The sequence below is a fragment of the Manis javanica genome, chromosome 3, assembly GCF_040802235.1.
Source record: "Manis javanica isolate MJ-LG chromosome 3, MJ_LKY, whole genome shotgun sequence".
Lineage (NCBI taxonomy): Eukaryota > Metazoa > Chordata > Mammalia > Pholidota > Manidae > Manis > Manis javanica.
In genome coordinates, this window is record NC_133158.1 from 165490217 (window position 1) to 165511476 (window position 21260).

The window sequence follows — 21260 nt, forward strand, 5'->3', positions numbered from 1 at the left end:
TACCAGATGGAGAAGAGACAAAGGAGTAAGAAAATCTCTTTGAAGAAATAATTTCTGAAACCTCCCCCAATCTGGGGAAGGAAATAGATACCCAGGTACTGGAAGCCCAGAGAGCCCCTAACAAAAGGAACCCTAGGGAGAAAACACCAAGACATACAATAATTAAGTGATAAAGATTAAGAATAAGGAGAGGGTATTGAAAGCAGCCAGAAAGAGAAAATAGATTACTCATAAGGGAAACTCCATCAGACAACCAGCAGACTTCTCAGCAGAAACTTTACAGGGCAGAAGGGAGTGGCATGAAATATTTAATGTATTGAAACAGAAGGACCTTCAACCAAGAATCCCATTTCCAGCAAGATTGTCATTCAAATTTGAAGGAGATTAAAAATTTCCTAGATAAATGAAGGCTGATGGAATTTACAACTTCTAAACTGGCATTACAGGAGTAAAGGGACTTTTGAGATGGAAATGTTCTTAAGCCTAAATAGTTTTCACCAGTGAAAATAAACTCACAGTAAAGGTAACAGACCAACTGATTATCAAGCAACTATGAAATTAAAACAAAAGTAGTAAAACCAATTATACACAAGATCAGTGAAGGGACACACACAAAAAAAATGCAAATTATGACATCTAAAACCTAAAGTGTGAAGGAGGAAGAATAATAACAAAGAAGTACTTTTAGACTGTGTCCAAATAAAAGTGACCATCAACTTAAAATAGACTGTTACATATTTAGGAAACTATCCATGAACCATATGGTAACCACAAACCTAAAACCTATAATAGATAACACAGACACACACCATACATACAAAAGAAATCCAATCACAGCACTAAAGAAAACCACTGAATAACAAGAGAAGAAGGGTGTAAGAGAGAAAGGAACAGAGAGAAACTATAAAAAAAAGAAAACAATAAATTGGCAGTAAGTATATACGTACCAATAATTACCTCAAATGTAAATGAACTGAATGCACCAATCAAAAGACAGAGAATGGCAGAATGGATAAAGAAACAAGAGTCATAAATATGCTTATTTCAGAGTTAATGACATACATCGTCTGAAAGTGAAGGAAATGGAAAAAGATATTTCATGCAAATAATAGGGAGAAAAAAGCAGGAATAGTGTACTTATATCAGACAAAACAGACTTCAAAACAAAGAGAGTAACAAGAGAAAATGAAGGACATTACATAATGATAAAGGGATCAGACTCACAAGAGGATGTACAGTTATGAGTATCTATGCACTCATCATTGAAACATGTAAATGTGTAAAACAAATACTAACAGAGCTAAATTCAGACTGCAATTCAATCATATTAGGTGACTTACCACCCCAGTTACGTCAATGGACAGATCATCCAGACAGAAAATAAATAAGGAAACAGAGGCACTGAACAACACTTAGATCACATGGACTTAACAAATATCTATAGAATATTCCACCCAAAAGAAGCAGGATACATATTTTTCTCAAGTGCACATGGAATGTTCTCAAGAAAATATCACATACTAGCCTACAAAAAGAGCCTCAATAAATTAGAAAAGATTGAAATTGTATCAAGCCACTACTCAGACCACAATGGTATATGAAACTGGAAATAAATTATACAAAGAAAACAATAACGCCTACAAACACATCAAAGCAAAACAACACACTTCTAAATATTCAATGGCTATATGAACAAATCAAAACAGAAAACAAGCAATACATGGAGACAAATGAAAACAAAAATACAACAGTTCCAAACTTGTGGGATGCAAGATAAGAGGTTCTAAGAGGGAAGTACACAGTGATATGGGCCAACTTCAAGAAAGTAGGACAAGCGCAAATAAACAGTTTAATCTCACAATTAAAGAAACTAGAAAAAAGAAGAAGGAAATCAAAGTTGGTAGAAGGGGCATAATAAAGATCACAGAAGAAGTAAATAGAATAGAGAAGAATAAAACAATAGAGAAAAAAATCAATGAAACCAAGAGCTGGTTCTTTGAGCAGGTAAACACAAGAGACAAACCCCTAACCAGACTTGTCAAGAAAAAAAGAGAGAGGACACAAATAAACCAAATCAGAAATAAAAATAGTCACAATGGATACAACAGAAACACAAAGAACTACTGTTAAGAATTCTATGAAAAATTATATGCCAATAAATTGGACAACCTAGAAAAAGTGGAAAAATTCCTAGAAATGTACAACCTTCCAAGTCTGGCCCAGGAAGAAAAAGAAAATCTGAACAGACCAATTATCAGTAATGAAATTGAATTGGTAATCAAAAAACTTCACAGCTGAATTTTATCAAACATTTCAAGAAGAGTTAATATCCATTCCTCTGAAAGTATTCCAAAAAGTGGAAAAAGAGGGAATACTTCCAAACACATTCTGTGAGGTCCGCATCATTAATGCCAAAATCAGACAATGACACCACAGAAAAATAAAATTTTCAACCAATATCCCTGATGAACATAGATGAAGAAATCCTCAACAAAAAATTGGGAAACCTAATTCAAAAATACATCAAAAGGATTATCCATCACGAACAGGTGGGATTTATTCCAGGGAGGCAAGGATGGCACACCATCATACACCACACTAACAAAAAGAAGGATAAACACCATATGATCATCTCAATAGATGCTGAAAAAGCATTTGGCAAAATTCAGTATCAATTTATGACAAAAACACTCAACAAAATGGGATTAGAGGGTATGTACCTCAACATAATAAAGGCCATACTAACATCATACTGAATGGAGAAAAGCTGAAAGCTTTTCCTCTAGAATCTGGGACAAGGATGTCCACTCTCACTTTTATTCAACATAGTACTGGAAGTCCTAGCCACAACAATCAGACAAGATAAAGAGATAAAAGGCATCCAAATCACCACTATTTGCAGATGACATGATATTATACATAGGAAACCCTAAAGACTCTACCAAAAAACTATTAGAACTAACAACTAGATTCAGCAAAGTTGCTGGATACTAAATTAATGTATAGAAATCTGTTGTATTCCTATTCACTAACAATGAACTAGCAGAAAGGGAAATCAGGAAAACAATTCCATTTATAACTGCAACAAAAAGAATAAAATACCTAGAAATAAACCTAACCAAGGTGAAAGACCTGCACTCTGAAAACTGTAAGACACTGAGGACAGAAATTAACAATGAGACAAATAAATGGAAATCTATCCCATGCTCATGGAGAGGAAGAATTAATATTGTCAAAATGGCAATCCTGCCCAAAACAATTTACAGATTCGATGCAACCCCTGTCAAAATACCACTGGCATTTTTCAGTGAATGAGAGCAAATAATCCTAAAATTCATATGGAGCCACAAAGACTCCAAATAGCCAAAGCTATCCTGAGAGGGAAGAACAAAGCTGGTGTATTACAGATGTGTTCAAGCTATACCACAAAGCTACAGTCATTAAAACAGTGTGGTACTGGCACAAGAACAGACTTACAGATCAATGGAACAGAATACAGAGCCCAGAAATAAACCCATGCATAAACGGTAAATTAATATACAGTAATAAAGCCATGAATATACAATGGAAAAAAGTCTCTTTAGTAACTGGTATTGGGAAAATTGGACAGCTACATGCAACAGAAAGAAATTGGATTACTGTCTAACTCCATACATGAAAGAAAACTCAAAATGGATCAAAGACCTAAATGTAGGACATGAAAGTATAAAGTTCTTAGGAAAAAACATGGGCAAAAATCTCCTGAACATAAACTTGAGCAATTGTTTTTTGGACACATCTCCTCAGATAAGGAAAACAAAATCAAAATGAGCAAGTGGGACTACATCAAACTAAAGAGCTTCTGTACAGCAAAGGACACAACCACCAAAACAAAAAGGCAACCAAAAGTATGGGAGAATATATTCATCAGCAGTTCATCCAGTAAGGGGTTAACATCCAAACTATGTAAAGAACTCCTATGCCTCAACACCAGAAAAAATCCCAAACCAACCAACCAAAAAACTTGACTAAAAAATGGGTGGAGGACCTGAACAGACATATCTCCAAAGAAGACATACAGATGGCCAAGAGGCACATGAAAAGATGCTCTACTGTGCTAATCATCAGGGAAATACAAATCAAAACCACAATGAGATAGTACCTCCCAAAAGTCAGAATGGCAGCCATCCAGGAGACAAAAATAACAAGAGTTGGTGAGGATGTGGAGAAAAGGGAACCGTTCTACACTATTGGTGCGAATATAAATTGGTGCAGCCCATGTGAAAAGCAGTATGGAATTTCCTCAAAGAACTAAAAGTAGAAATATACCACCCAGTAATCCCACTTCTAGGAATTTACCCAAAGAAAAAAATTCTTGATTTAAAAAGATAAATGCACCCTTATGTTATCACTGCATTATTCACAATGGCCAAGTCATGGAAGCAACTAAGTGTCTATCAACAGATGAGTGGAAAAAGCAGATGTGGTACCTATACATATGTGGTATATATAACAATGGAATATTACTCCGCCATAAAAGAAAGAAATACTGTCCTTTGGGACAATATGGATCGACCTAGAGGATATTATGTTAAGTGAAATAAGCCAGGCAGAGAAAGATAAATACCATATAATTTCACTTATTTGTGGAATCTATAAACAAAACAAAACAAAATGAATGAAATATCTATAGACTCATAGACCCTTTGAAATCTCTGTTGGTTAACATGGGTATGGGAGTGGGTGGGTGATTGGAGAGGGTGAGAGGAATAAAGGGGCACAAAAATTCTCAATCATAATATAAGTTGATCACTGGGATGGTAGTACAGCATAGAGAATATAGCTAATGATTCTGTAACATCTTTCTATGTTGACAGATAATAACCGCACTAGTGGGGCTAAGGATTTAATAATATGGGTAACTATTGAACCACTGTGTTGTATACTTGAAACCAATATTACATATCAATGATACTTCAATTAAAAAAAAACCTTTGTTGAGACATATACACAGGAAAACTAATTGAAATATTATATATATCAATTTACATACATTTATTTGGACAATAGTTTGAAGAAAAATCACAATGCATTTCAATTAAATATAAAATATTTAAGCTATATTTTTTGGATTTATGGGACATTAATCTATCTTTAGCTTGAAATAAAAAAGAAACAAAAATAACATATAGATATTGGTACAAAAGAGTTTGGTACTTATTAAACTGAATCAAAGTTATAAAACCACAAAACTTTTTTGAAATAGCTTTTTAGAAAAATATTTTAAAAGACTAGTCTTATACTACATGTAATACATAAATGCACAAAATGCCAGGCATATATAAAACATAATAAATTAGATGCAGGACTCTGCTATAACTTTCTACTGCTAGAAAGTTCTTCAGCAAGCTGCTTTCTACTTCTCTTACCCCTGTATACCTTTTATTTGGGTCTCTGATCAAATGTTATGTCCTCAGAGGGGCATTCCTTGATGACCCTATTTAATATAGCACCCCTATCACTCTATCTTCTTAATCTTTTGTTTTTCATCATAGCACTTATTATTACAAAAGATTATGGAATTTAATATTTGCTTATTATCAGTCTCCACCTTAGCATGTCAAGTCCATTAGGCCCGAAAACTTGTCTGCCTTGTTCACTCATGTATCCCTAGCACCTAAAATAGCAGCTGAATAAATAAATTAATGAATAACAAATGAGTCATATTTTGAACATATAGAGCAATTTGTGGCAATTTGGGAATACTTTGGTCAAAAGAAGAGACAAAGCAACTATAAAATGAAGATTCTCATCTCTGCATTTGTATTTCCTAATGCCCCTGGAACTCAACAGACACTAGTGAAGACATGAAAAAAGTAAAATTCACAAATTTTTAAGAGAATATTAACAACAAAATATTCACACATATTTTTAATAGAAATCTGTAATATAGTTACAGAAATCTGTAATACAGTTACAGATTTAATAGACAAGCTATTTACACACAAAAACATTAACTGGATTACCCTAAATAAAATTTATCTCAAAAAGTAGTTAGGGGACATGAGCAAAGTATCAGAGTAAGTACCTCTAAAAATTGACTTCTCCATAAAAAGAATGAGAAAATGGCCATAAATTACCAAAATCCAAATTTTCCTAACTGTGGAAGTTAATCAAATGTTTGCATCAATCCAGGAGTGTTTATTCAAAATAAAAGACTGAATTTCAGAATAGTAAGCTTTGTGGCATTTTAACTTGCCCTAGTACCATTCCCCACTTTCTAGTTCCAAGTAGCCTTAAAAAATAACAGACAGCATTTTGGGTAAAAACCAACACTCTGGCTACCCTAGAGAGATCAGAATGAGGCTTGAGGTCTTTCAAAGTGTTATTACCAATATCCTATGAAGTCAGTGTTATCAATGGTATCAAAATCTAAGACATTACAAGAAAATTATAAATATCTCTTATGAATATAGATGCAAGAGTCCTCAACAAAATACTAGCAAATTGAATCTTGCAGCATATAAAAAGGAATATATACCATGACCTAGTGGGATTTATCCCAGGAATGCAAGGTTGGTTCAACATATGAAAAACCATCAATAGATTAGACCATATTTCATTAGCCACAGAAATAGTATTTGATAAAATGTAGCATCACTCACAGAAAAAAGCCTAGGAATAGAAGTGAACTTCCTCACCTAACAAAGAGCATCTACCAAACCCCATAGTTAACATTACATTTAATGCTGACAGACTGAAAGCTTACCCCTATGATCAGGACAAGGGTTGTGCTCTCACCACTGCTGCTGTTCAACATTGTACTGATGGTTCTAGCCACAACAAGTAGGCAAGAAAAAGAAATAAAAAGCATCCAGATTATGTAAGAAGAAATAAAACTATTTCTATTTGTAGAAGCCACAACAAATTATAGCTAATAAAGTTCAGCAAGGTGGCAGGATACAGATCAACACACAAAAGTGAGTTTATTTCTATAAATAGAAATAAGCAATCTCCCTTACCCCCCCAAAAAAGTTAAGAAAAAAGTTCTACTGACAATAACATCAAAAAGAATAAAATACTTGGGAATAAATTTAACAAAAAAAGTGCAAATCTTATACAATGAAAACTATAAAATATAATCGAAAGAAATTAAAGACCTAAATAAATAGCCATTTTGTGTTCATGGATAGGCAGAATTAATATTGTTAAGATGACAACACTATCCAAAGTTATCTACAGAAGCAATGCAATCCTATAAAAATTCTAGCTGCCATTTTTGTAGAAATAGACAAGCTGATCCTAAAATTCATATGGAAATGCAAGAGACCAGACAGACAAAACAATCTTGAAAAGAAAAGTTGGAGGACTCAGACTTCTCAGTTTCAAAATGTCTAACAAAGCTACAGTAATTAAGATGGTGTGTTGCTCACATAAAGATGGCGTGGAATAGAATTGAGAGGCCAGAAATAAACCCATACATCTATGGTCAATTGACTTTTCACAAGGTATCAAGAAAATTCAATGGAGTGCCAAAAGAATTAAATGGGAAAAGAATAGTCTTTTAGCAAATGGTGCTGGGAAAACTGGATATCCACATGCAAAAAACTGAATATAGATCCCAACCTCATACCAAATACAAACAATTACTTAAAAATGGAAAAAGAGACCTAAATGTGAAGAGCTAAAGCTATAAAACTCTTAGGAGAAAACATAGGTATAAATCTTTGCAATCTTGGATTAAGCAACGGTTTCTTAGATATGAAACCTAAGCACAAGCAACCTAGGAAAAAACAGAAAAAATAGGTAAATTGGACTTTATCAAAATAAAAAAACTTCTGTGCTTCAAGGACACTATAAAGAAAGTTAAAGGACACCAATAGGAGAACACATATTTGCAAATCAAATATTGGATAAGCATGTTGTACACAGAATTATACAAAGAAATCTTACAACTAAAGGACAAATAACTTGACAACTAACTCAATTTTAAAATGAGTGAAGGATCTGACATTTCTCCAAAGATATACAAACAACCAGTAAGTACGTGAAAAGATGGTTATTATTAGTCATTAATGAATTACAAATGATACAAGAAGACTCCAGGTTACAACTACCAGGATGGCTATAATAGGAATGCAAAATGGCATAGCCATTTTGGAAAACAGTTTTGTAGTTCCATAAAAAGTTAAACATAGAGTTAACATGTAACTCGGTAATTATACTCATCGTATATACCCAAGAAAATTGTAAACACATGTTCACACAGAAACTTGCATGTGGATATTCACAGCGGCAATATTCATTATAGCCCCGAAGTGGAAACAAACCAAATGTCTATCAATGGATGAATGCATAAACAAAATGTAGTTTCATAATGGAATATAATTCAGCCATAAAAAGGAATACAGTACTGATACATGCTACAACATGGTCAAACCTTGAAAACATGCCAAGTGAAGGAAGCCAGTCGTAAAAGGTCACATATTTTATGATTCTATTTATATGCAATATCCATAATAGGTCAGTCCATAAAGGCAGAAAGTAAATTAGTAGTTGCCAGGGACTAAAGGAATGATTGCTAATAAGTATTGTGGTTCTTTTTGGGATGATGAAAATGTTCTAAATTTAGATAGTGGCATTGGTTGTACAATTTTGTGAAGAAAGAAAAAAACACTGATTATATTCTTTAAAAGGATGAATTTTATGGTATGTGAATTATAACCCAAAAATGTTAATTAATAAAAATAAAGGGAAATAATAATAAAAAATAAAAGGAAGCAGCAACACAAGTATACTTTTCTAACTTACATTTTCTGGGATGCTCATGTTTTCTTTGTTGACATTTCATACTGTTGTCATTAAAGTCAGATTTATGATGTTGAGTTACTTGATTTATTTCTTGAGGTAGAACTATACCCTGAAAATTAAAATTCTTATAAATGATTTAAACAAACTCAATATTATAACTACTTTTCCTCAATGTTTAATAAATATATCATTTTATAAAAAATTATACAGTTCATTACAAAAAAATAAAGAACAGTATACAGAATTTTAAAAAAACACAAATCATCCAGAAATATCCATTAACATAATAATCATCACTCCAGATATTTTTCTGTGCATGATTAGATAGCAAGATATATAGAAAACAATTATTTTACAAAAAATGCTCCTTTTAATAGCAAGAAATCTAATTTTTCTTGAAGTTAATATAGAAACTAAAGAAAAGATTAAACTTCAGGTAAATGCTTCTTCATCACAGAACCATCAACCTTGAAAGATGTCTCTACATTTGCTGCAAAATAATTCTATCCCTGACGTAGGTGTAGTGGGAAAATGAGTAGGTGTTATAGAATAAATAGGGTTGGACATGTGCAAGGTAAGGGGTGGGTACCTGTTGTTCATTATACTATTCTCTTGACTTTGTTATTTAAAAAATCTCCATTAAAAAGTTTATAGAATTCATGATTTCTGCCTATTACGAAAACTGAGGATATTAGCCCTTCCATATTCCTTCCCCCACTACCTGATTTTTATTAACTGGTATTTATACTGTCAAGGTTTTCAAATGATGGAAGACTACCACCAGATAGCAAGACTGGTAATAAAGCTATAGTAATTATGATAGTGCATGAATGGACAGAATTAGTAAAATGGTATGAGAAAGTTTCATACACAGATCATATTATATCCTTTTGTTTTCTGATATGGAGAGGAGGCCTGAAGGAAAAAGAGACAGATAACTTGCCACAGTTGAAGCAGGAAAGGAAGCAGAAGCACAGGCTAGAAATGTTCAATACAAATTAGTCATTTCACAATTTTGCTTTTGGTGGGCCCTATTAATTTTCTTCTGGATACAGATAAATGAACATGGGGTACAAAGGCACATCATGTCCTAGTTGGCAGTGGGAATGCTCCAAAATAGTTGTGATATGCCCCAGAGTGTGAAGGAAGGTCCAATGAGCTCAAATGCACAGGAACACCAGGGCTCTTTCATCTTGGAGAGTCGTAAGGGCCAGGAGACTTCCATCAGCATAGTATACTGGCTGGTGGGACTGTGCACTACAGCAGGTACATTGGGGCAGTTTAACTCTAAGAAAGGTAATTAGAAGGTAACATGAGGATCAATAGATGGGTATGAACAAATACTGTGTATCTATTATGTGCCAGGTGCGGTTAAGATATATTTGCATCCATTATCATATATCATATCAAAATAATGTTATAATCATAAAAATGTTATGGTATATTTTGATTCCATTTTATAGACGAGTAAACTGAGGCTCAAAGTGATGAAAGTAATTTGGTTATAGAAATAAGTCACAGGCAGCTGACATTTGAGCTCTAACTCTAAAACCCATGTTCACAGTACCATTTCAGAGAAAAAGGGTGCCAGAAGTTTATTAGAAAGAAAAAATATTCTAGGTTTGGGTATAGTTTTTTGGTTCGTTCCTTTTGATAGCTATATAAAGCTATTTGTGTCAGTCACATTTTCAAATTTTACCAATAAAGGCTTGAATTTTTTTTTAAAGACTGTTTTTTTAGAGCAGTTTTAGGTTCACAACAAAATTGGGAGGAAGGTACAGAGAGTTCTCATGTTATACCCTGCTCCCACAGTTGCATGGTCATCACCATTATCAACATCCCCCACCCAAGTGGTACATTTGTTATAAATGTTGAACCTACACTGACACATCATTATTACCAAAAGTCCATAGTTTACACTGAGTTCACTCTTTGTGGTGTATAGTTTATGGATTGCAGCAAATATATAATGACGTGTATCTACATAGCACTGTAGTATCATACAGGGTATTTTCAATGTTCTAAAAATCCTCTGTGTTCTATCTATTCATCCCTCCCTTTCTTCCTAACCCCTTGGCAACCACTGATCTTTTTACCATTTCCATAATTTTGCCTTTTCCAAAAGCTTGAATACTTGTTTTTAATCATGTTGACAGATAGAGATGGATAGAGAGAAGGAATTTGCTCATCAGATGAATAACCATGTTGTTTATTAAATGTTTCATGGATGTAAGTGTTATACATGGTAGCACAAAATTTTTGGAATATTGGAGATTAACTTGGGAGGGTTCACACAAATAATGAAAAGTACCCAACAACAGGAGATATATGCAGTGGATTCTGAGGAGATATAATATCAAGTGTTGAGTTCCTCTCAAGGAAATGGGTGGTAAAACTAGCAGACCTTGACTAAGACCTAGTGAAATTTTAGTAGTGAGAGAGGAAAGGGCATCCTAAGTAGAAGGAACAATAAGAATACCCAAAATGGGAATTATCCATTTGTGGGTAATGGAAAGTAGAGAGACCAATATGACTGGAACAGACCAGACCATTTTACTAAATAGTTGGACACACTTTATATAAGAATTAGGTAGGGTCATAAAAAGAAAGAATTAGGTAGGGTTAGATCAAACAAGGACTAGATATTAGTTTGCATTGAGATTGAAGTCTGATAGTACTAAACAGGGTACCTTATACTTTCTAGACTATTTGAAGAACACTATTTTAGGGCTGGAAGATCTCAGAGGTCATCTAAGTCCATGCCCTAATTTTACACATGAGGCCACACAGATCCAGGGATATTATATTTGGTGAGTTTGAGTCACAAAACCTGATTTCCTGATTCCAGGTCCAGTGTCAAATGTATCATAGCACAGTACTTCCAGGACTAAACTGAGTTCAAAGCCATGGAACTCTTATTAATTAGATACTTTGCCCATTTATGTCATGGGGCTAACATACATGAGAGGATCTTTGGGAAAGATTTTTCAGACAGTAGTAGGGAAGAAGGACCGGAAAGGAAAGATTAAGGAACAGGAAGCACAGACAGGAGGTTAATCTAGGAATGGCATGATAATCTAAGGTCCAGCTGTGGGAATTGAGAAGAAATAAATAATTGGAGTTTCTTACTGCAAAGCAGTATTAGAAAGAAAGAGCAAATGTTTTTTGACTCCATGCTTTTAGGATTATATGCATGGGGAAATGGTAGTATTAGAAATAAGGGTAAGAGAAGAGTTTAGGTCAGGTCCATTCTGAGACATCTTGAGGTTGAGGTGATGGTGGGGAATCCATCTATACCTGTCTTCTAGAAAGCTGCTGATACAGGGTTAGATCTTGACTGATAGGGATGAAATCACATAGACTGAGTAGTAATTAGCCAAGAAGTTAAGAGCCAAAGTCACCAGTGAAACAAGAAGGCAAAAGGGAAAAGACAAATGTTGCTGCATTGCGGGGAAGAGTCCCTAGTGAAAGACTGAAAGAACAAAGGCAAGAGGGAACTCAGGGTAGTGTTTCCTTTCAGACTATAACTCCTTGAAGGAAGTACCTATATTTTCTGCCTTCAATCTCTTTCCTCTCCTTCTCTCTTAAACTCACTCTAATCAGTATTTCACTACTGTCACTCTACTGAAACAGCCCTTGTCAAGATTCCCAATGATCTCATGTGCAAAACTCTATGGTCAGTTCTCAGTTTTCATCTTAACTGACCCATAACCAGCATTTAATTTAGTTGATCACTCTGTTGTCCTTGATATCCATTCTTCATTTGGTATCTAGGCACCATCCTTTACTGGTTTTCTTCCTGTCTCACTGGCCATTCTTCTCAGTCTTCTTTGTCAGTTTTATCTTGTTTCTCTGACTTTTAAGGGTGGAATTCTCTAAGGCTAAGTTTTTGGACTTCCTCTGTACCTAAAACTACTTCCTTGGATACAGATAAAGAGATATAGATAAACAGATACATGCCCTCACACACACCCAAATTTCTCACTCCAGATTGGACATCCTCCATGACTTTCAGACTCATAGTCCAACTCTACTTCTCCACTTAAATGTCCAACTCTTTACCTGCACTTAAATGTTTAACATGTATCTCAATCTTACCACATCCAAAATTGAACTGGCCTTCCCCCACAGATCTACCTGACCCACAATCTTACCTTTATTGGGGTTAATAGCCACTCTATCCTTTTAGTTACTAAGACCTTAATATCATATTCTTTAATCCATTCTCTCTTTTATCCCCATATCCAATTCATTATCAGCTGGCAATCCCTCTCAAATAAGTCTAGAATTTGACCACTTTTCTCAGGCTCCTACTACCCTGGTCCAAGTCATTATTAACTCTATTTTGATGATTTCAGTAGTCCCCTAACCAATGTTCTCAGTTTCTACCTAGCTCTTCTACATTCTGTTATCACAATAGCAGGCAGAATGATCCTATGAAAATTAAGACAGATCATGTCACTCTGCTGCTTAAAACCCTCCACTGATAATCCATTTCATTGAATAAAAGCCAATGTCCTTATAACAGCCTGGAAGGTCCTTCATGTTATCAATATGTCACTGCTATAGTTACATTTCTTATATAATGTAGGAAATTATGTACTGATTCAGTCTTAATGGTCTTCTTTTTCCTCCTTGTGTACCCCAGGGATTGTCTCCCCAATAGGGTCTTTGAATTTGTCTGGAATACTCTCCACTCAGATAGCTACATACCTTATTCTTCACTTCATTCAAATCTTTGCTCATTCCCTTAAAACTCTAAAACCTCACCTCTTCTCCCCTCAACATTACCTATCTTCCTTTCCTGTAGTTTTTCTCATGCTTTTATATTATTCTCTAATATAGCATGTAATTTACTTATGTATCTTCTTTATTGTGCTCTCCTCCCTAGATTACTAATTGTATGAGGGTCAGGATTTTTGTTTTGTTTATAGCTGTATTCTTATTACATAGAACAATGCTGGCTCATTGTGGGTGCTCGATAAATATGTGTGAATGAATGAAGGAACGGTAATGTAGCACTCTTGAAGAATGAGTGGTTAGTAATACCAAATAAATTAGAGAGAAAAAGAGGTTTTGAAAATCTGGATATGGATTACATTTAGATAGAAAGGACACATGGATAATCTAAGGAAATCTTACAATAGCATATTGGCAGAGAAGATCTGTGTATTTTGTCACTCTCACTTTGTTTATTTTTATTATCATTCCCTATACTATTTTTCCCTCTCTAGCTCTGATAATGCCACCATCACTGGAAGACATTAAAATAAATGAGGCCCTCATGGTACAAGGCTAGTGGTTTATAAACTTGAGAAAACATTCCTTCTTGACCTAAGCTGAGAAAATGGGTCAGTAATTTTAATTAGTAAAACATACAATAGGATTCATTCCTTTTCATCTTCCTTTTCTTGTCTGAGTATACTTTTCTTAGCAGAATTTCTTTCCTCTTCTTAATATCTATCAAGAAATGTGAATTTGCTCACTCATATTTAAGACAGTTTACTGCTAGCATAAAGCTATATATTCAAGTGGAAATGAGTAACTTAATGAGTGCCATTAAGGCTTTTGTTGAATTGAAAATACACTTAGAAGGATTTTGGAAACAACTAAAAGATAAAAAAAGCCAAAGACTGACTTAAAAGAAAAATTATCTATATTCTCACTCATTGGCACAAAAACTTTTATGTATGGCAAAGAGAATTATGAAAATTCATAATCAAAACTATTTTTCCTTCATGAGATTTCAGGGGAAAATTAATTAGTGCATACCTTAAATACCTATCTATCAATCAATCAATATATATATATATTAAAAAACATATATGTATTTAAATTAAATTTCTATCAAACAAGGTATACTAACTTTCTCTTGCAGAGCTGGCTGAAAGCGCTGAACCTTTCCAGATCCCTGTAAAGACTGCCAAATGTTGCAAAATTCATCATCATCTTTGGTAGGTACCTGGAAAAGCACAAAAGATTTCTTAAGGAACTGAAATATGAAAACATAAAGACTTAGAAATAAAAAAATTTATTCATTACATAGCAGTAGACAAGATATATAAATTTCATTATCTGAACTTTCAGTTCTTTTTTTGGAGCTTAGTATAGGAATCATAAAAGTATTGGAGTGAAAATGGTCTTCAAATGCTGAAGAAAGATTTCACAATGTTGCGAAGGTTGGTTTTGAATGGTTTTACTCAAAATTAAAGCATAATAAGTGCTATAAAAGATTATACTGAATCAATATCCTTACCAACAGATTTTTTTTGTCTTCCAATGTACTGATGTATCTCATTCAAACTAACATCTAATAATTTTATTTTAAAAATCTTCATCTTATACAAAATTAATCTAATAGATTAAAAAATCAGCTGTTAGTAATGAAGAACTGATTTCATGCAGATTAAAACTGGTAAAATATGTATGAAAATTAACAGTGGTTACCTATGAGATGTGAGATACTGTTTCCTCTGTCATTACCTCCCTACCCATGTTTCTAATTAGTCTATAATAAACATGTATTATTTGAATTAAAAAATATGGTTAAGATTGGGGACATGGGATTACATAAGTATCTAACAGAAAAAATTTTGTCTTCAGAAAGATGAAATAAAGAAAATCACTCATGAGTCACACATAGTGGGAACTTGAAAACTGCTTCTGATAAACATAATATAATTTTTTCACTTTCCCTTTTAAATTTATGTCATTTCAGAGCAAACAGAATTGGACATTTGAGTTATATAGAAAAGAATTTAAAGGTTAGACTGAAAAGTAAATATGTAAAGAGAAAGCAAATATTCTCAAGCTCGTTATTTAAATGAATATATTTTCTTCTTTATTATAACTGTAATTTTATAACAAAGGTATAATGCTATCAATAGCATTCTTTATTAGCTAATTATCTTAAAACAAATCTGAAATTGACTTCAACCAAAACTTTAAAAATCAAAGTCAAATTAAATTTCCACTTACAAAATGCCTGTGATTTGCAAAAGAGGAAAGAATTAAAGACTAAGAGCCTTACTTGAGTAGGAACAAAAAGTGATTGAGGGGAATGATTCAGGCCTCCCAAATGCCCAGGAGAAACTGATGCATTTGAGCTATAGTGATTCACAGTTGGTTGTGGTTTCACAATAGCTGTCAACTTCTGATTTTCAGTTTCAGAGCGACTCCCATAAGAAAGGTTCACCAAGGCACTTGTTGGCAATCGATAACCTCTACCAGGTGAGCACCTAAAAGAAAAACGTTGTATCAGGGTCAGAGGGAAATACTACTAAATATGCTAGGGAGCAAAAGAATCAAATAACTTTTGGGTTGGATAGTCTGTTGTCTGATCTAATAGACATTATTTTTCTATGAAATCATATAAAGATCTCTTATAAGATGATACATTTCTGGTAATTTTCCTTACAGATTATTCAGTGCTACCAAGTGGGGAAAAAACACTGTTCTAGAGGTATAGTTATATGCATAGGGGTGTGTGTGTGTATGTTAGTTTGCCCTCATAAGGCTTCCTACACAACGGCTGAAAATAATTAAAATTTTATGAATCCAGTGTCCAATGTCTTTAAAAAAGCTATGTGTTGTACAGTCTGGTTTTTGAAAAACCACGAGCTACCCAAGTATGGAGCTATTTATTCTCAGTGTGGCTCTACCTATGCAACAAGGTAAATGTAAGCTTTGATCACATTTGTCTCATGATCAATTTTTGTGATTTCCTTCCTTCCTGGCATTGATAAAAATGTTGGATATTATAATAAGCCTTCTCTTGTCAAAAGTTTTCAACAGTATTATATCACCTACTTTTCTCTCTCTGAGAATATAATCTTTATTTATTTTTATTTTTTTGGTATCATTAATATACACTTACATGAACAATATTCTGGTTACTAGATTCCCCCCATTATCAAGTCGTGGCCACATACCCCATTACAGTCACTGTCCGTCAGCATAGTAAGATGCTATAGAATAACTACTTGTCTTCTCTGTGCTATACTGCCTTCCCCATGCATGCCCCCCACATTATGTGTGCTAATCATAATGCCCCTTTTTCCCCTTATTCCTCCCTTCCTACCCATCCTCCCCAGCCCCTTTTCCGTTGGTAACTGTTAGTCCATTCTTGGGCTCTGTGAGTCTGCTGCTGTTTTGTTCCTTCAGTTTTGCTTTGTTGTTATAGTCCACAAATGAGGGAAATCATTTGGCACTTGTCTTTCTCTGCCTGGCTTATTTCACTGAGCATAATACCCTCTAGCTCCATCCATGTTGTTGCAAATGGTAGGATTTGTTTTCTTCTTATGGCTGAAAAATATTCCACTGTGTATATGTACCGTATCTTCTTTATCCATTCATCTACTGATGGGCACTTAGGTTGCGTCCATTTCTTGGCTATTGTAAATAGTGCAGTGATAAACACAGGGTTGCATATGTCTTCTAAAACTGGGCTGCTGCATTCTTAGGGTAAATTCCTGGGAGTGGAATTCCTGGGTCAAATGGTATTTCTATTTTTAGTTTTATGAGGAACCTCCATATTGCTTTCCACAATGTTTTAACTAATTTACATTCCCACCAGCAGTGTAGGAGGGTTCCCCTTTCTCCACATCCTCACTGACATTTGTTTTATTCTCCTACTGATGGACACTTAGGTTTCTTGGCTATTGTAAATAGTGCAGCTCCAACATTGATGGAGCTAGAGGGTATTATGCTCAGTGAAATAAGCCAGTGCAGGGTGGGGACTTGATAATGGGGGGAATCTAGTAACCACAAAGTTGTTCATGTAAGTGCATATTAATGACACCAAAAAAAATAAAAAAACAATTTGTTGTTGTTTGTCTTTTCGATGGTGGCCATCCTAACTGGTGTGAGGTGATATCTCATTGTGGTTTTAATTTGCATTTCTCTGATGATTAGCAATGTGGAGCATCTTTTAATGTGCCTGCTGGCCTTCTTAATTTCTTTGGAGAAGTGTCTGTTCAGCTTCTCTGACCATTTTTTAATTGGATTATTTGAATTTTGTTTCTTGAGGTGTGTGAGCTCTTTATATATTTTAGATGTGAACACCTTATTGGATATGTCATTTATGAATATATTTTCCCATACTGAAGGATGCTTTTTTTCTTCTATTAATGATGTCCTTTGCTATACAGAAGCTTTTTAGTTTGATATAGTTCCACTTGTTCATTTTTGCTTTTGTTTCCCTTGCCTGTGGAGATTATGTTCATGAAGAAGTTGCTCATGTTTATATTCAAGAGAGTTTTGCCTGTATTTTCTTCTGGGTTTTATGGTTTCATGACTTACTTCAGGTCTTTGATCGATTTAGGGTTTACTTTTGTGTATGGAGTTAGACAGTAACCCAGTTTCATTCTCTTACATGTAGCTGTCCAGTTTTGCCAACATCAGCTGTTGAAGAGGCTGTCATTTCCCCATTGTACATCCATGGCTCCTTTATCGTATATTAAGTGACCATACATGCTTGGGTTAATATTTGGACTCTCTATTCTGTTCCATTGGTCTGTGGGTCTGTTCTTGTGCCAGTACCAAATAGTCTTGATTACTGTGGCTTTGTGGTAGAGCTTGAAGTTGGGAAGCAAGATCCCCCTGCTTTATTCTTTCTTCTCAGGACTGCTTTGGCTATTCAGGGTCTTTTGTGGTTCAACATGAAATTTAGAACTATTTGTTTTAGTTCGTTGAAGAATGCCTTTGGTATTTTGATAGGGATTGCATTGAACCTGTAGATTGCTTTAGGAAGGATGGCCATTTTGACAATATTAATTCTTCCTACCCAAGAGCATGGGATGAATTTCCATTTATTAGTGTCCTCTTTAATTTCTCTTAGGTGTGTCTTGTAGTTTTCAGAGTATAGGTCTTTCACTTCCTTGGTCAGTTTTATTCTTAGGCATTTTATTCTTTTTGATGCAATTGTGAACGTAATTGTTTTTCTGATATTTCTTTCTGCCAGTTCATTTGTGAGTGTATAGGAATGCAATGAATTTCTGTGTGTTAATTTTGTATCCTGCAACTTTGCTGAATTCAGATATTAGTTCTAGTAGTTTTGGAGTGGATTATTTAGGGTTTTTTATGTACAATGTCATGTCATCTGCAAACAATGACAGTCTGACTTCTTCCTTACCAATCTGGATGCCTTATATTTCTTTGTGTTGTCTGATTGCTGTGGCGAGGATCTCCAGTACTATGTTGAAAAGAAGCAGGGAGAGTGGGCATCCCTGTCTTATTTTCGATCTTAGAGAAAAAGCTTTCAGCTTTTCACTGTTAAGTATGATGTTGGCTGTGGGTTTGTCATATATGGCCTTTATTATGTTGAGGTACTTGCCCTCTACACATATTTTGTTGAGTGTTTTTATCATAAATGGATTTTGAATTTTGTTGAATGCTGTTTCTGCATCTATGGAGATGATCATGTGGTTTTTGTCCTTTTTTTTGGGTGGAGAATATAATCATTTTATATTGCAAGATCATGGAAAAGGTTAGAATTCTTTTATGAGAAATCTTTGTAAGATTTCTAGAATATATTTTCATGATAATGTATTTGAAGATTCTGATTATAGAAATGAATGTACTGTAGGCAGGTAATACTTTTACACAGCTCTCTATCAGTCAATAAATCTACTACCTTTACCTAGGAGGGAAAAAAGGACACTAATGAAAATGTTGATCATCTTAAAAATCTATTTTCAAAGTTCCAAGGCTATAGTTATTGGTAATCAAACATTTTCAAGAAAACTAAAATCAGATATGGGATCCACTCTGTTGCTTCATTTGAGGAGTCCAGACAGTAAAGAGTTTTGTTAACAGGAAAATTTATGTTATAAATTAATAATAGCGTTCTGAAGGTGATAATGGCATAAAGACTGAAAACTTATTTTTATGCAGAGGCAAAAAGAGAAATTTAATAATTTTAATTACCCACTAATCAAAATAGAGGAGAAAAGAAATTAAGCTAAATTCAGTTGATTTTTTCAGCCAGTTTTAAGTTGGCAGAAAGGAAATATAGAAAGGATTTCATTTAATCTTCACAGTAACTTAGTGAAGTACAGATCTTCACTGAAGATGATGAAATTGAGGGCCAGACAATTCACACACCCAAAGTAACACAAAGTATAGGTATAAGCGTTCACACTTTCTAATATTCTATTATTAGAATGGTGTCTCATTCTGTTATGATCATTTTTCCCACAACTTTAAATTTTCTATTAGTACTCCCCCAAAATATCCTTCAATAAGTCTTAACTTTGTTTAAATTAAGAATAAACAATCTGAGAGGCGGAAAAAAGATGGTGGCCTAAGAAGTGAGGCAGAAACCTCCTCCCAAAACCACATATAACATGAAAATACAGCAAATACAACTAATCAGAAAGAGCAATCTGAAGACTGAGAAAGACTGCCTACATTTGGGGAAACCATAGCACAAAAGGGTAAAGTGCAATCTGGGGGGACCCAAGCCCTTCCTCAACCACAGCTCACAGGAGGAAGGAAGAGAAACAGAGCAGGGATGGAGTAGAAGCCCAGGACTGTTAAACACCCAGTCCTGGATATATGCTCCAGGAGCACGAATCCACAATATATGATGCTCAGGAGATTAGTTGGTTTGGAAGGCAGAGACAGGCGGAATACTCAGAGAGATTGAGATACCAGCCACTTGTAGAGAATAGGTAGCCACAACGGGCCTTTCTGGGGCAAAAGTAAGGTGGGCACTTTGAAAGACTTCCGACAATGAGAGGGGTGCTGAAGGGGCAAGGATTACTCAGAACTTCCTGCTCAAGAGAAAGGACAGGTGAATAAAATCATCCCATCACACTCAGACCAGCAGATAGGCACTCCATTCCCCTGGCTGGCAATGCAGTGCGGAGGCCCCCACTGCAATAGGCAGCCTGCCATTCCTTCCACCTGAACAGCATGGGTTTGCAAACATGCGGCCCCTGCCTTTGTGCCAGGCCAGCTGGAGAGTGGCCCTGCCTACAGTAATTATAAGGACCTAACTCGGGGTGCCTTCACCTGCTCTTGGCCCATTGGCTGTGGCATTGGAGGCAGGCACTGCAGCAGGGAAGAAGGAAAGAGCTCTTTAGAACTGGCAGGCATGGGTGCTGATCATCTGCAACCCCCACCATCACTCCAGATAGTGGGCAGCTCCAGACAGTAGGGCTTCTGGGCACTACAGGGAGCTGCCTACACAAAGTTATTATTCTATAGTAACATTAGTAATATGAAATGGCAAAAGAATCCTGTACAAACCACAATTCCTCAAACACTAGAAAGAGGGCGCAGTGAAACTGAAATCTTCAATCTTCTTGATAAAGACTTTAAAATAAAAACCATAAACATGTTCACAGAGCTAAAGAAAAATATTTGAAATTTCAGGGAGGACCTCAAGAAAGATAGAAACTTTGAAAAAATACAGTATCTGCACTGAAACATACAATTGAGGGATTTAAAAGCAGATTAGATGAAGT

At 34.8% G+C, this 21260-nt stretch overlaps 1 protein-coding gene across 1 annotated transcript in view; it reads right to left on the reverse strand.

Annotated features, from left to right (window-relative positions):
• XRN1 (5'-3' exoribonuclease 1) overlaps positions 1–21260 on the reverse strand; it is a 182242-nt gene that overhangs the window by 22311 nt on the left and 138671 nt on the right. Inside the window, 3 exon segments of the mRNA XM_073232329.1 lie at positions 8791–8899; positions 14657–14752; positions 15821–16028. Coding sequence (XP_073088430.1) covers positions 8791–8899; positions 14657–14752; positions 15821–16028 — 413 coding nt within the window.